The following is a 16,416-nucleotide window of genomic DNA, read 5'->3' as shown; positions in this document are numbered from 1 at the left end:
CTATGTACGAAATGCACACTCTACCACTGTACCACAAAGGCTCCTATATATATACATATACATATTTATATATACAGTAACCTCTCAACTAACACAAGTTGCGTTTTCATTTTAACACGAGCAAATATTAAAGGAGATGTTTAACTAACAAAGGTTTCTCGATTTAACACGACTTTACACGTACGTGATGGTTTCAAATTAACCGTGCGCGCCTTGGACAGTCCCGAGCTGATAGACTGTGTGTGGCAGTTTATGCAAAAATACAATTTTTTATTTGTCTGTTGCTTAAGCTGGTTTTATTTGAACTATAATAATCGAAAATGAAGTTTGGCCCCATTCTGAGCAGTTTGGCTCATATTCAGACAAAATTTGGCCAGGAAAGTGATGGCAGATCTAAATTGTTACAACTTGATGCTGCAGAACAGAAAGAAGAAAACTACTTAGACCAAGATAAAGCAGTTCTATATGAAGAAGACAGAAAACTTAAGAGAGTTATCTTCATCACCAGTAGCACGGGAGTCAGAGGAAGAGGAAGAGGAAGGACAGCAGAGTGAGGAGGGACAGCAGAGCGAGGAGGGACAACAAATTTAGGGTGGGGAGCAGTGGGAGGTTGGGGAGCGGGGTCAGGATGGACAGCAGCAGACGACGAGTGATGCATAGATGAAGTAAGGCTGTGTGTTGTTATTGTTTGTGACCTACTTACTGTAATGAAAATGTTGCTTTTACTGTAGTGTTTTTATGATCTACTAATGAATTAATAATGTTGAGTAACTTTCATAATGCCATGAATGGAGCAGAATTGAAAGAAAATCCATGTAAAAAATGAAAACAGTATGTAATTGCGGTGAAGTAAACAATGCTTCGGCCCAACTAGGGCTCAAATGATGTTTATTTCTCCCCAAATATACTGTTTTTGTTTTTTATGCGGATTTTCCTTCAAATTAATATTATTGTTTTTAAGTTTAGAGCAGCATAACTCCACAAATGGGTAGACTTTCCCAGAGTCCAGGAATATAACCCCCAATATTACCATTGTTTCTTATGGGAAAATTATGTTTAAAAAACACGTTTTTAACTAACGCGACCTCTCCAGGAACCTAACCTTCGCGTTATTTGAGAGGTTACTGTATACACACACACACACACACACGCACACACATATATATATATTCATTCATTCATTGCCAGACGCCATGTATCCCAGACGGGGTGGCCAAGGGCTTAGAGTTAATTGTTTTACAGGGATACATATATATATATATATATATATATATATATATATATATATATAATATATACTGTATATATATATATATATATATATATATCATCATCATCATCATCATCTAACCCTCTGTTGCCCCATTAGGAGTGTAACAGCCCAGAGCTTGGCAAGTTGGTCCTGACAAGATGAGAGTAATCAGCCTCACTCATTCCTGAGTGGCATTACATGGGCAATAAAATCCAACCATCTCTTGGATATAAACCTGCACAGGAGTAAAAATAAAAAGAAGATAATACTGGCCACACAGTGTTAAAGTTTTGAATAATGGATTATCTACGCATTAAAAGTTATGGAATTCTCCTTAATACAACAAAAGATAAAGCTGGATGTGCTATTAAATTTCATTTACAATCATCAGCGTCCCCTCCAGATCTTGCGATAACCATTTTCTATCTCTCTTTGTACCGTATTCTACTGGTCTAATCTGACAGTTCAGATACCGGTAAGGGTCATGTTCCATGTGCAGTTCAAATACCCAAGACATGGCTGGAGGTTTTTCATTAACGTATTGCCATCTGGGGCATAGGTCAGCCACCTAATTTTAAACTTTCTGTTAACTATTAGCCTAGTCTCACACCCCTGTATCTCATTAAGGGTGACATGGAACTGCTTATAACCACAGGATGTAATTTGAGGTTCAGCAGAAAGACATTATTTCATTTAGCTTATGAGTACAAACCCTAGTAGTGCCAGAGGTTACTGAGGGCTGCAATGTACCTCACCAACTTGAAAATTCTATCCTAAAGCTGAGTAAGATCATCTAGAGACAGCATGTACATCAACGAAATGAAGGAGTTAATCATTCTACATCTCTTACTTCATTTACCTGCACCCACCTGTTCATAATCATCCAGTGTGGCCTCCTTTCCAACTTCTGATAAAGCAGTTGCCAGATAGTTGTCCTCGGTGGCAGCAGCAATTGTCAGGTTGGCATCTGATTCTCGTTTCTCCCACTCCTCTAGTCTCCGCTGACTCTCTGGAATCATGAAGAATTAGTGTTGCAGCATAAGAAAGGAGAGAGGATGGGTTGGGGGGGTGGGGGAAAAAAAAAAAAAACATGAGTAAAGAGAAAATGATGGAGGGATGGAACAGGATACATAGAAGGACGTAACTGTGCAGTAAACAATATGAAAGTGGGGTTGGTGGCGGATTAGTGCCCCTCCCTGTAAAACAATTAACTCTAAGCCCTTGGCCACCCCGTTTGGGATACATGGCGTCTGGCAATGAATGAATGAATGAAAACTCTCTATTCCATCTCTCAACTTCCTCCATGCCTCTACTTCCCATCCACTCACAAATGGTTTCTTCTTTTGCACAAAAGCTGTCTCACCTATTCATTCAATCATGCTGTTCCTTGCACCCCCTTTCATCTTCTCTTCACCCCACACACCACATCACATGCTGCACGGATTTCTTCTCTGAATATCGTGCACACACTTTTCACCACCCCCATCTGCTCCAAATCATATTTACCCAATGGCTCCTCCACTTCTCTCTTGTTTCTACCCTTTTTTCGTCTTTTTGCAACCATTCTACCCTCTTTGTATGGACTACTTCCTCCTGCCTTTCTCTCCTTCTATTTATCCATCACGTTTGTACCTTGACTTTCACCACCTTCAAGTGGCAATCAGAAAGTCCACTCCCTCAACCTCTGTATAATCTCACATCCAGTGCACACTTTCTCATTCTCTCATCCACACACACACACATAATCAATCATTGCATTCCATTCATTCGGTTCACTGCCCATCCTTCTCATCACGCCATGTGCACCTGTGAATCATTCTGTGCCTAAAGAGGGTATATTTAAAACAAAGGCAAAAAAATGTGTACCAACTAAAACATGAGTCTGAAACGTTAAAATTCCATTGTATCAATCAACCAGTCAAACACAGTATGAACAAACATGGCATTTACTTTTTGAATATTTAATCTAGGTTTTCTTCTGATAAATATATTCATCCTTTGTTGGGAAGGACTGTTGCTATAAGTTGTTTAGGCAGGGGGGGACAGAAGGATATGGGGGTGTTGGTGTGATGGTTGTGGAGAAATGGGTGGAATATGTTATGAATGTTATAAGGGTAAGCAATAGCATATTGGTAGTGAAAATTCTATTCAGTAGGAAGATAGCTGCAGTTATATCGGCATATGCTCCACAGGCAGGATTGAATGAAGCAGAGAAAGATAGATTTTGGGATGATTTAATATGTGTAGTAGGTGGTATGCGGGATGATGAGATAGTGGTTTTGGGAGGGGACTTAAATGGTCATGTAGGTGAAGCAGCACAAGGTTATGAAGGAGTACATGGGGGATGTGCGTATGGTATAAGGAATGCGGAAGGTGAAAGGATACTCGAGTTTGGGGAGGCAACGGACATGATTGTGTGCAACACATATTTTAGGAAAAGAGAGAGTAGGTTTTATTACATATGAGTCTGGGGGAAATAGCAGTCAGATAGATTACTTTCTGGTTAGGAGGGCTGATAGGAGGTTATTGAGGGATGTTAAAGTTACAGGAAGTGAGGAGTGTGTGTGCAGCAGCACAAACTATTGATTTGTGATATGGTGCTTAAAGAAAGAGTGATGAAAAAGAGGACTTATGTACCTAGGAGGAAAATATGGAAGCTGAAAAACCAAGTAGTAAGGGATGCCTTCTATAGCGAGATGAGGAGTGTGATGGCTGAACAGGGAGCTGTAGACAGAGGCATTAATGAACAGTACAGAGCCCTCAAGAACAATCTCTTGAGAGTTACTGATGTAACATGCGGTTGGACAAAAGGACCACCAAGACATAAAGTAACTTGGTGGTGGGATGAGGGTGTAGATGCTGCAGTTAAGGAGAAAAGAAGGCTTTTCCGGGAATGGATGAAGGGTGGTAGCAAGAAGGGTGGCTGCCAAGAGTAGGGCTAGAAGAGAGGTATACAGGGCGAGGTCTGAGTCACAAAGACTTTTACTTGATAACCTAAATCATGGGGAAAGGAAAAATATGGTGGGATGAGGGTGCAGAAGCTGCAGTTAAGGAGAAAAGAAGGCTTTTCCAGGAATGGAAGAAGGGTGGTAGCAAGAAGGGTGGCTGCCAAGTGTAGGGCTAGAAGAGAGGTATACAGGGCGAGGTCTGAGTCACAGAGACTTTTACCTGATAACCTAAATCATGGGGAAAGGAAAAATATGATATTTAAGGTGGCAAATCAGATGAAGAGGGCTAATCGGGATATTATAGGCGAGCAGTGTGTGAAGAATGATGAAGGAAGGGTAGTGGTGAACAGTGAGGATATTAAAGATGCATGGAGAAAGCATTATAGCTGGTTGTTGAATGAGGAGTTTGACTGGGACAGGGAAGGTTTGGAGCCAGCAGATCCAGTGTTTGGCCCTTGGCCTTTGATTGATGCTGCTACTGTGAGTGACACAATAGGCAGGATGAAGGTGGGGAAGGCAGCAGGTGTGTCTGGGTTGACTGCCAAAATGTTGAAGGCCTCAGGAGATATAGGGGTTAGGTTAGTCACTGACGTGATAAATATAAATATTTATGAGTGCGTTGTCCCAGATGATTGGCTGAAGAATGTAATTGTAAATGTGTATAAAGGGAAGGGTGATGCCCTGGAAAGAGGAAATTATAGAGGTATAAAGCTTTTAGATCAGATAATAAAGGTAATGGAGAGAGTTTTAGAAGGTATGATTAAAGAAAGAGTGAATATTGATGAGATGCAGTTTGGGTTTATGCCAGGTAGGGGGACCACTGATGTCATATTCCTTGTTCGACAGCTTCAGGAAAAATATATTGGTAGGAGAAGGGATCTGTGTTTTGTTTTTGTGATTTGGAAAAGGCCTTTGACAGAGTCCCTAGAGAGGTGGTGAAGTGGGCAATGAGAAAGCTTGGCTTGGAGGAGTAGCTGGTTAGGGTGGTTATGGCTATGTACTGTATGTGGGTGCTCGTACCCAGGTTAGAGTGAATGGAGATTTGAGTGATGAGTTTTCCGTGAATGTTGGTGTGCATCAGGGGTCAGTTTTGAGTCCCATGTTGTTTATCATGGTACTTGAAGCCCTCTCACGTGACTTTAGAAATGGACTCCCACGGGAGATGTTGTATGCTGATGATTTGGTGTTGATTGCAGAGAACGAACGGGAGGCAGAGGAAAGATTTAGGAAGTAGAGAGATGGTATGGGGCACAAGGGCTTAAGGGTAAATGCAGATAAAACAAAAGTGATGATATCTTGAGTTGGTGGCGGTACTGTCAAAGACGAGGGAGAGTGGCCATGTGCAGTTTGCCACAAGGGCATGGGAAGTAATTCTATCTTGTGCGGTGTTTGTGATAAATGGGTGCACAAGAGATGTAGTGGTATCAGAGGTAGACTGCGAGATAATGTTGATTTTATGTGTACGGTGTGTCGTGGAGAGCAGGTGGAGATTGTCAGGCGTGAAAGGATTGAACTTGTTGGTGAATCTCTTGAGTGTGTGGAAGAGTTTTGTTATTTGGGAGACATGTTGTGTGCTGGAGGTGGGGCTGAAGCTAGCTCTGTGGCTAGGGTGAGAAGTGGTTGGAAGAAGTTCAGGGAGCTCTTGCCTTTTCTGACATTGAGAGGGCTCTCCTTACGTGCTAAGGGGTCTTTGTATGTAGCTTGTGTTAGGAGTGTAATGCTGTATGGTAGTGAGACCTGGGGAGTAAAGGAGGAGGATATTCCCCAGCTCAGATGTACAGAAATGACAACGATTAGGTGGATGTGTAGTGCATCCCTGCGTGCAAGGTCAGGGGTGGCTGGGTTTACGATGGAAGAGTTGAGAGGTAGAATGAGACTGGAGTGTATTGGTGTTGTGATGAGGAGAGGTAGATTGAGATGGTTTGGACATGTGGAGAGGATGGAGGACGATAATTGGGTGAGGAAGGTGAGAAGTATTAATATTGGGGGTGGGGTTATGAGGGGTAGACCAAGGAAGACATGGGACAAGGTCATTAAGTGTGACCTCAGGGTTAAGGGACTGAACAGGGAGGCTGCAATGGATCGCGGAAAGCCGCCATTAGGTGACCAAGGCCGACGCACGCAAGCATGTTGGAGCCTTTAAAAACGAAACGAAACGAAACAAAACAAAATAAATTCATCCATAAATGCTTTCTCTGTCCATCATCAGCCTGAGAATAAGCTAATGCAATAAAAATATAATCCTTACCTTCCAAGAGGGCTGAGGCTGCCTGCTCCTCCAGTGTTAAAGATTTCTTTTCTGCTGCCTCGTCGTTCTTTCCATCTCCATCCTCCTTCTCTCCATTCTCATTATTCTTATCTTCTCCCTCCTTCCCACATTCATCATTCTTCTCCTCTCCGTCCTTTCCACCTTCATCATTCTTCTCCACTCCATCCTTCCCACCATCTTCGCTCTTCTTCTGTGCCTCCTCCTGAGCTCTGCGCAGTATGGATGAGCGGTTACCCTGAACCATAGGAATCACCAGCTGCTGCTCCTCCACTGCACGCTCATCTCTGAACATGGAAAGAGAAGGTGGTAAGTGGAATGAAGGGATGGTGAATGGAATGGAGCAGTGAATGAAATAAAGGCATGGTGATTGGAATGGCAAAAGGAAAGAAGAGATGGTGAGTGGAATGGTGAGAGGTAAGAAGCAATGGTGAGTAGAATGAAAGGATAGTGATTGCCATGGTGAAAGAAAGAAATGAACAATGAGGGGAATGGCGAGAGGAATGAAGGGGTGATGAGTGAAATGGAAAGAGAAATGAAGAGATGGTAAGCGGAATGATGAATGGCATGATGGGACAGTGAATGTAATGGAGATATAAAGGAAGGGATAGCGAGTGGAATGAAGGAATGCTGAGTGGAATGACGGGATGATGAGGGGAATGGTGAGAAAAAGGAAGAGATGATAAATGGAATGAAGGAATGATGAAGGAAATGAAGGAATCATGAACTGAACTGCATGATGGTGAGTGAAATAATAGGAAAATTAAGCTGAACGAAGGGATGCTGGATGGAATAATGGGATATTAAGTGCTATGACAAAATGGTGAACAAAATGATGGGATAAGTGAATGAGACATGGAATGAATTACAGTTGCTAAAAAAGAGAAAAATACTGGTACGGCAGCTGGAGATATGACAAAGAGTGCAGTAAAGGAAGGAGGTCTGACCCTTCCATCATTCACCTGACATATAGCAGACTACCTGCACATGAATAAGTCAAGACGTACATAGATACACATAATTAGCAACTAAATTACAATTACTATACAGTACAGTACTGTCTTTAATTTATGGTACAAGTAATTCTGTGGCTGCTATGCTACTGGGTACCGTACTTTACCTAAGTTTCTTCACTGTCTACTGTACTGTATGGTTTCATGAACAATTGTCTTAGAATCTTCCTTAAGCTGCTGTGATGTGACATAGCTATACCATTTTCTGTAAGAAGATACTACTACACCATACAAAGATACCCGGTACCTATGACTAGTCTGTACAGACGAGTTCATGCTGTGAAGATGAGCACTGTATGAAGGGTGGTACTTGCATCTGGGTTAGGAAGGATAGCTAAAACACATATCCCTTTTAGAAGTCTGAAATGGGTAGGGGAGGGGAAAAAAAAAAAAAAAAAAATTGAGATGGACAAGGAGAGGCGGGTAGCTAAAACATAATGGAACAGTGGTGGGTGGCAGGACAGAACAAGGGCAATACAGTACACTCTGTGAAAATGACTTATTAATTTTTTGGTGCAGGGATTTTCTCCCAGGAGAAACAAAAAGCAAAACAGCAATGACAAGAAAATAAATACACCACTCTCATTTACCTATCATCACACAAAGCAGAAAAAAAACAAAAGACATGCAAACAATGATGGGGTTAAACATCAAGTTCATGATAATTTCCCCCCAAAATCATTAACAAAAATAAAAAGTAACTGTATTAATTTTGAAACAATATGGTTCCACTCAAGGTACAGCCAAGTACAGTGATCACTTGGTCATCATGCACTTAGTTATAACTGTTTCTGTTATCATTGCTAGATGAAAATCTCCACTCCTGCTGTTATTACACACTTGTGCCAGTTTCTGCTGACAATGATGGTGCAAAATCTGTGGTTTCTGATGGCTTCAAGGGATGCAAAGATGAAGCTCTACTCAAGGAGTTTAATCCCATGTGATGGAGGCCACTAATCCTCCACCCCCTAGCCACAGAACCCCTTACTTCAATCCCATCTCGGGTGTCTGTATGTTACATGCTTCTTCCTTATTGTGCCCTTTTCATAATCTTCTATTAACTTAACCATGCCTGTGTGTGTTTCTGATACGTATCATAACAGTACGTATGTATTCAGTAGGTCTAAATTGTTGTAAATGGAAAAATTGGGGTTTACAAGTGGGGTGCCTAGCACAACTAGAATAAATCCCATAGCTTCTGTGCTTTCATTATTGTACAATTTTTGTTATTATGCACTAGGCACAGTACCAATTATGCATGATAACCAAGGGTTCACATTTTCCAAATCTTCATCATCCTATCTCATTGTACATTCAGTGACTTCATTCCTCTCAAAGACCATAACCTTACTCTTCCCTACATTCACCTTTAGATTCCATTTGTTACACACACTCCCAAACTCATCCACCATGCCTTGCAGCTCCCCTTTGTCTTCATTTAACAACACAGTATCATCTGCAAACAACAGTGCAGGGAGTTTCCAAAGCCCTCTCTCATTAGGGCCGCTCCAACATCCACTCTCCTACCTTGTATCTCTTTTATAACCCCATCCACATACAGATTGAACAACCATGGAGACATGACACATCCCTGTTTCAATCCAACTTCAAACAGAAAAATTCACTCAGTTCATTATCCATACGCATTGCAGGCTTAGCATCCTCATACACTGTCTTCACGGCATTCAACAACTTCCCATTTAGCCTACTCCATATATTCTTAATACTTTCCACAATCCTTGTCTATCCACCCTGTCATATGCTTTCTCCAAATCCATGAAGGCTGCATACAACTTCTTTCCCTTCTCTAGAAACTTTTCCACTATACTTAAGACGTCTGGCAATAGATAGACAGATAGACTTAAGACCTAAGAATGAATATCTGATCTACACAACCTCTTCCTTTCCTAAAACCTCCCTCACCCTGTTCGTCTCCAACTAATTCATATATGTATAATTATATACAGTATATATATATATATATAGATAGATAGATAGATACAGATATAGATATATACCAGTATATATATATATATATATATATATATATATATACTGTGTGTATACCCGGTAGATACATAGATAGATGATAGATAGATATAGATAAAGATATAGATATATACCAGTGTATATATATATATATATATATATATATATATATATATATATATGTGGTGGACTGAAGAGGTGAAACAGGCTGTGGCACAAAAGAAGAAAGCATACAATGAATGGATGAGAAATAGGGGCGTGGAAGAGGTTGAGAGGCGGAAGAGAGAGTTATATGTAGAAAGGAAGAGAGAGGTGAAAAGATTAGTAAGAGAGAGTAAGAAGAGAGTGGATGAGGAATTTGGAAGAAATTTGAGTGTAAAGTGGAGGGACTGTAAGAAAATGTTCTGGAGAGAGGTGAAAAGAGTAAGACAGGGTGGAAGTGAAGTTAGTAGGGGAGTGAAAGATAAAAATGGTAGACTACTAGTGGAGAAGGGAGAAAAAGTGAGCAGATGGAGAGAACACTTTAAGGAATTGTTGAACGTAGAGGATGGATGTAATGCGAGTATAAGTGGCTGGGGAATGGCTGGGAGAAGGAGGGAGGTGAGAAGACAGGAAGAAATCAGTAGGATAGAAGTTGTGGAAGCAATGAAGAAAGTTAAATCTGGGAAAGCCCCAGGAATTGATGGAGTGTGTGGTGAAATGCTGAAGCATGGGGGAGAGATAGTAGTAGAATAGATGTGGAAGATGTGCAGATTGGCCTGGGAGGAAGGTAGAGTCCCGGAGGATTGGAAGTCAGGTATAATTATTCCCTTGTACAAAGGAAAAGGGGAAAAAGAAGTGTGTGGTAACCATAGGGGCATTTGTCTTCTTAGTATAATAGGAAAAGTGTATGGTAGGATACTTATTGACAGAGTTAGAGAAAGAACAGAGAAATTAGTTGGAGAAGAACAGGGAGGCTTTAGGAAGGGAAGAGGTTGTGTAGATCAGATATTTATTCTCAGATCTTTAGTGGAAAAGTTTCTAGAGAAGGGAAAGAAGTTGTATGCGGCTTTCATGGATTTGGAGAAAGCATATGACAGGGTGGATAGACAAGGATTGTGGAAAGTGTTAAGAATATATGGAGTAGATGGAAAGTTGTTGAATGCTGTGAAGAGTTTGTATGATGGTGCGAAGGCTGCAGTGCGTGTGGATGGTGAACTAAGTGAATTTTTCTCTTTGAAGGTTGGGTTGAAACAGGGATGTGTCATGTCTCCATGGTTGTTCAATCTGTATATGGATGGGGTAATAAAAGAGGTACAAGGTAGGGTAGTGGATGTTGAAGTGGCCATGGTGAGAGAGGATAGTGTTTGGAAACTCCCTGTACTGTTGTTTGCAGATGATACTGTGTTGTTGAGTGAAGACGAAGGAGAGCTGCAAGGCTTGGTGGATGAGTTTGGGAGAGTGTGTAAGAAACGGAATCTAAAGGTGAATGTAGGGAAGAGTAAAGTGATGGTCTTTGAGAGAGGTGAAGTCAGTGAATGTACAGCGAGGTTGGATGGTGAGGAATTGGAAAATGTGAGTACGTTTAAGTACTTGGGTAGTGTGATGAGTAAGGATGGAGGTTTGGAGGGTGAAGTGCTTGAAAGGGTACAGCAGGGAAGAAAGGTTGCTGGTTCCTTGAAAGCAGTGATAAGAAACAGGGAAGTGAGCATGGAAGTGAAAAAGTTACTACATGACAGTATTGTGATACCAACTCTAACGTACGGAAGTAAAGCTTGGACGTTGTTGGAAGGACACAAGTCAAGAGTGAGAGCAGTGGAAATGAGTTATTTAAGAGGAGCCTGTGGAGTCACATGGAGAGACAGGCTGACGAATGAGGATATAAAGGAGCGTTGTGGTGTTGATGTGGATGTGATAGGAAGCGTTATGAGGAACACACTGAGGTGGTTTGGCCATGTGGAGAGGATGGAGGGTGAAAGACTGACGAAGAGAGTGTATGTGAGTGAGGTGGAGTGGGAAAGAGGGAGGGGGCGGCCGAGGATGAGATGGAGGGATGGGGTGGAGAGGTATATGAGAGAGGGGGGTGTGAGCTGGGAGCAGGGGAGTGAAATGGCGGGGGACAGGGCGACTTGGAGGCGATTTGTTTGTGGCCACCCCAAAAGGGATTGAGGCGTCTGGCAATAGATATATATATATATATATATATATATATATATATATAGATATATATATATATATATAGATATATATAGATATATATATATATATATATATATATATATATATATATATATATATATATATATATATATGGTAGGTGGGGGCACTCACCGTCCACTCACTTGATGTAGTGCAGCTCTTGGGTGTCTGCCCTTTCCTCTCCACCCTTCTTTCCTTCCATTCTCTTCTGTCTTTCCTTCATTCTTTCCTTGTCCTTCTGCCTACGGGTGACTTTACACTCCCATTTCTATCTTTCTTTCCTTCATTCTTTCCACTTCCTTCAGCCTGTGGGTGACTCTACACTGAATGACAGGTCAAATGGTTTCCTGTGCACCAGGAAATCATTTATTACGCTGGGTGGTAACCATATAACCAAATTTTGGTGCCTGGTAGTTTAGTGGGTAATTATTGCGCTCCAATCAGATTAAGCCGGTGAAGGTTTATATCTATGGGGTGGTTAGGGTTGACTGCTCATGTAATGCCACTCAGGGATGAGTGAGGCTGGTCACTCTCATCTTAAATGTCGGGACCAACTGCCTAGCCCAGGGCTCCTACGCTCCTCATGGGGCAATGTAGGATTGGATGATGAATAATGGATATATATATATATATATATATATATACTGTATATGTGTGTGTGTGTATCAACCTAGTTGTGATATATAAACAGGAAATGAGCTATGCTCGTGGGGTTCTGTCTGTTTCTCGATGTCAAATTTTGTTTTGAACTTGTTTAAGTTTTTAGACTGGATGATCTCTGTCCAGGCTATTCCACAGGTCTATGCATCTATATGGAAAACTATATTTCTTGATATCCTTCAAGCAACTTGGCTTTCTCAGTTTCATTCCATATCCTCTTGTTACTCTCCCACCCCATACAGACAGATCTTCTCTGTCAATTTTTTCTACCCCCATCATGGCCTTGAACAATGCAATCATGCTGCCTTTTTCTCTCCTTTCTTCTAAGGAAGGCAGGTCTAGCTTTTCCTGCCTTTCACTGTACTACAGATCTGCCAGGTTAGGGACCATCTTGGATGCTGTTCTTTATATTCTCTCGATCTTGTTTATATTGTTCTTTATATGTGGGAGCCACACGACTGCTGCATATTCCAACCAGGTGTGTGTATGTGTGTGTAACTTTTAAAGTTAGGTTGGACCTTCCTAGAATTGGTTATGTAATATCTAAAAATATGGGTGGAAAAACAAACTCAATGATTACCTCAAAATAAATATTTAGGTATAATTATTCTCAAAACAACCTAATCCACTGGCCAAAAATATACCAACATTTTCAGGGTATTCTCATCAATGGCCTCCAGAACTTGAAGTGCTGGCTCATGCTGCTGGGGACCGTCACTGCTGATGGCTGACGGCTGCAGGTTCCTCTTCTCGATCCTCTTGGCAAAAGATAAGCTGAATTTTTGCTCAGACATCTTCACAAACACCAACCGTTTTCACGGAACAAACAAACGTTGTACTGTATTTACGACGTCCCGAAGTGTCAACATATACTCCATTTTACCCGTAGATGCCGAAATGTAGTAAGTTGTTACTGAGTTTTTATTTACTTGCATTTTCATCAATATAAACATCATATACATTACCACCTTAGAGTAAGACGTTGGCTTCGTATTTGAATCCCACATATCAATTTGCTGACCACAATTTACTTTACTAAATGGTCCAGATTGACGAGTTCTTGAACGTCGATAACGAACATTTCTCTGTATAATTAAAGAGAGAAGTAGTGCACGTATTACATTTAAATTTGAACTTTGGAGCTGGCGTATCAATATTACTGGGCATTATTAAAACTGGTAAATTACTGAGATACCTCTCTGTAGTTTTTGGTAGAACTGAATGTTTATTTCTAGTAAACGAACGTTTTACTTTAAGCAGCAGATGGACGTTACCAGTTCAGTTGCCATTACTTCAGTTTTCTGTATTTTTCGGTATTATTTTACAAGTGGACAATATGCAGCTTAGGAATTATAGCACCATTAACGTATAGTATAGTCCCTAAGGATCATAATGAACCCCCATAACCCCGTTCGGAAAATGATATTCTATTTTTCTACTATTTTCATGGTGGTTTTCTGTCGACTTTTTTCCTCTTGTTATCATATTTCGGTAAACATACGCTTTGCTTTTTACGGTAGAAGCACCTTACCAAATCAGTTCTTCCTGTGTGTTATATTTTTCTTATTATTTCTGGGGTTTACTCACCTGATGGTAAATAAACATTTGTTAAACATGTTTCCCAGTTGTTTTTAGCTGTTCCCCAGTTGTTTTTAGCTGTTCCTCTGTGACAGCTCTTGTTTGATTCATCAGTGTAATGGTGGAAGGGACTGTCCTATCTTAAATATTTAACTAAGCCTAACCAAGCCTAGCTTAAATGTATAGTACTATGGGTCACAAAAGTATCGGTGATGAGGACGTCCAATGCCCACTGAAAACATTCGATCAGTTGATGTTTACCAATGTCTGTTGTGTATGAACAATGTTTATATTAGCATAACATTTACCATATGTTTGCAAGAGGATAGTGCTAGTTGGCGATATATGACACCTCTTGACATAAAGGCAACTAGCGTGTGGTAGGTCAGACACTAACATTTCAGTGACAGTCGTTCTGTGATCCCAGATGTTTCACACATATTGTGCACCAATACTTTTGTGACCCATAGTACCTTATAGTATATGGTAACCTAACCAAACCTTGCCTAAGCTCCAGTTTCGTTGGGAAATTGGGAAATGAAATCCACATTTGAGTATGTTAAGTGAGTTTCTTCCATTATGCAGGAAACAAGCAATCATAGGTAAGGCTTAAGGAACTTGATATTAATAGGGGGAAAATTTCCCTCCCTTTCTTTGGGGGAAGCAGCCTACTGTAGGTATGTACCGGTACTGTATATAGATAGATAGAGGAAAAGGTTATTTACCACCCTGAAAATAGTCAGAAAAATACAGAAAACAAACTGCAGGAATATAAATTGAAATAGTAAGGTCAGTCTGCTGCTTCAAGTAATGTGTACATTTAGCTACCTGTATTTCTTATGGGGACATGTTAAAACTTACTTGAATCTTCATTAAGCTAGGTTAGTTTAGGTTAATACATAAGGTTAAGAAGAGAAATGTTGGAAGTGTCATCTTTTACACTTGAGAAACAGTTGACATGTAGCAAAAGGAACATGGCTGAAAACAATAGGGAGAGAAATTTAACATTCATTTACTGCCCCCAAAATAACCAGAAAAATATAAAAGACTATCATGAAGAAAAGGAACTGATTCTACTTATAAGATGCTTCTGCTGCTTAGAGTAAAATATGTATTTACCCTCTTTTTTTTTTCTTTTTTTTTTTTGCAGTTCATTATACAGTATTCACCAATAATTATTAGTCTGTGCATAAAGTGTATAGCCCCAAATATTTTTGTAAGCAGATATTGCTTTTCTTTCCTTTACAGGTGGCTTTACATTGAGTGACAAGCCAAATGGTTTCCTGTAAGCTAAGAAACCATTTACAACGCTGGGTAGTAACTACCATATAACCAAACCATACGTGCTCCCTACGTGTCAACAAGTGGGTTGGTGGAGGGTTAGTGCCCCTCCCCGTAAAACAAATAACTCAAAGTCAAATGGCCACCCCTTACGGGATTATGGCGTCTGGCAATAGATAGAAATATAGATAGAACATCAGACTTTGCCTGCCAGACACAATACAGTAATTCATTCATTTACAGTAATTATAGTACAGTACCTGTGCAAAGAGACAATATCTAGGAAAGTTCCTATCCAGACCTTGCAGAAGTATTATTTTGAAATGACACCTAACAGACTGAAACTAATATGTTTTTTGTAATTTATACACTTTTGAGCAATTTCTCTTCTATAAACAATTATTGCAAATGGATTTTTGAGTGGCCTATTCATTAAGTAATGCATGGGTGAGGGGATTGTCCTGCCCCTAGCTCAGTCCATCGTCCCTTTATGCTTAAATTAGATTAGGTAGGTCATTAGATTAAGAACAGATTGAATTTGGAGCTGGAATCCCCCTCTTTCTAATATACTATAGCACTAGCTGTGTGTGTGTGTGTGTGTGTGTGTGTGTGTGTGTGTGGAATTGGAGTGAAAGTTAGTAGATGGATTAGATCTTGGCTAAAGTTAAGAAAGCAACAAGTGGTAATTAGAGGACAGAAATCGGAATGGAGTGAAGTGAAAAGTGGTGTTCCACAAGGATCGGTATTAGGTCCACTTTTATTTGTTATATACATCAATGACATTGACATGGATACTACTAATCAGGTGCTTAAATTTGCTGATGACACCAAAATTTTTGGTATGACAATATTACAGGAAATTTGTTCTGTGCAGGATGACTTGGGTAAAATGTACCAATGGTCTAAAGAATGGCAGATGCTGTTCAATGTGGATAAATGTAAATGTCTACACATTGGACATGGGAATATAAATCATACATATATATTAGGAGGACAGGAAATTGCAAGTGAGGATTATGAGCAAGACCTAGGAGTGACAGTTCATAGATCACTGAGTCAGAGTATCCAGGTAGCCAAGATAGTGGCCAAGGCTAACCAAATTATGGGAACTATCAAGAGAACAATAGACAACAGGAATATAACCAATATCGTATGCCTATATAAGTCTCGAGTAAGGCCGCATTTAGAGTACTGTCAGCAGGCTTGGAGACCTTACAACCAGAAAGATGAAGATAATATAGAAATGGTGCA

General features: G+C 40.4%; 1 protein-coding gene across 1 annotated transcript in view; it reads right to left on the bottom strand.

Moving 5' to 3' along the window:
* The window catches only part of LOC145402275 (uncharacterized), a 38,654-nt gene extending 25,554 nt beyond the window's left edge, over nt 1-13,100 (bottom strand). The window contains exons 1-4 of the mRNA XM_080274403.1: nt 12,955-13,100; nt 6,644-6,753; nt 6,449-6,538; nt 2,122-2,261 (exon numbers count right to left, since the gene is read on the bottom strand). Coding sequence (XP_080130529.1) covers nt 2,122-2,261; nt 6,449-6,538; nt 6,644-6,753; nt 12,955-13,100 — 486 coding nt within the window. The remainder of the gene's footprint in view (nt 1-2,121; nt 2,262-6,448; nt 6,539-6,643; nt 6,754-12,954) is intronic.
* Nucleotides 13,101-16,416: the final 3,316 nt, after the last annotated feature.

This window comes from Coenobita brevimanus, chromosome 57 (genome assembly GCF_032717465.1).
Source record: "Coenobita brevimanus isolate Jiangsu-jjx chromosome 57, ASM3271746v2, whole genome shotgun sequence".
NCBI classification, from domain to species: Eukaryota; Metazoa; Arthropoda; class Malacostraca; order Decapoda; family Coenobitidae; genus Coenobita; species Coenobita brevimanus.
This window is presented reverse-complemented; position numbering and strand designations above follow the sequence as displayed.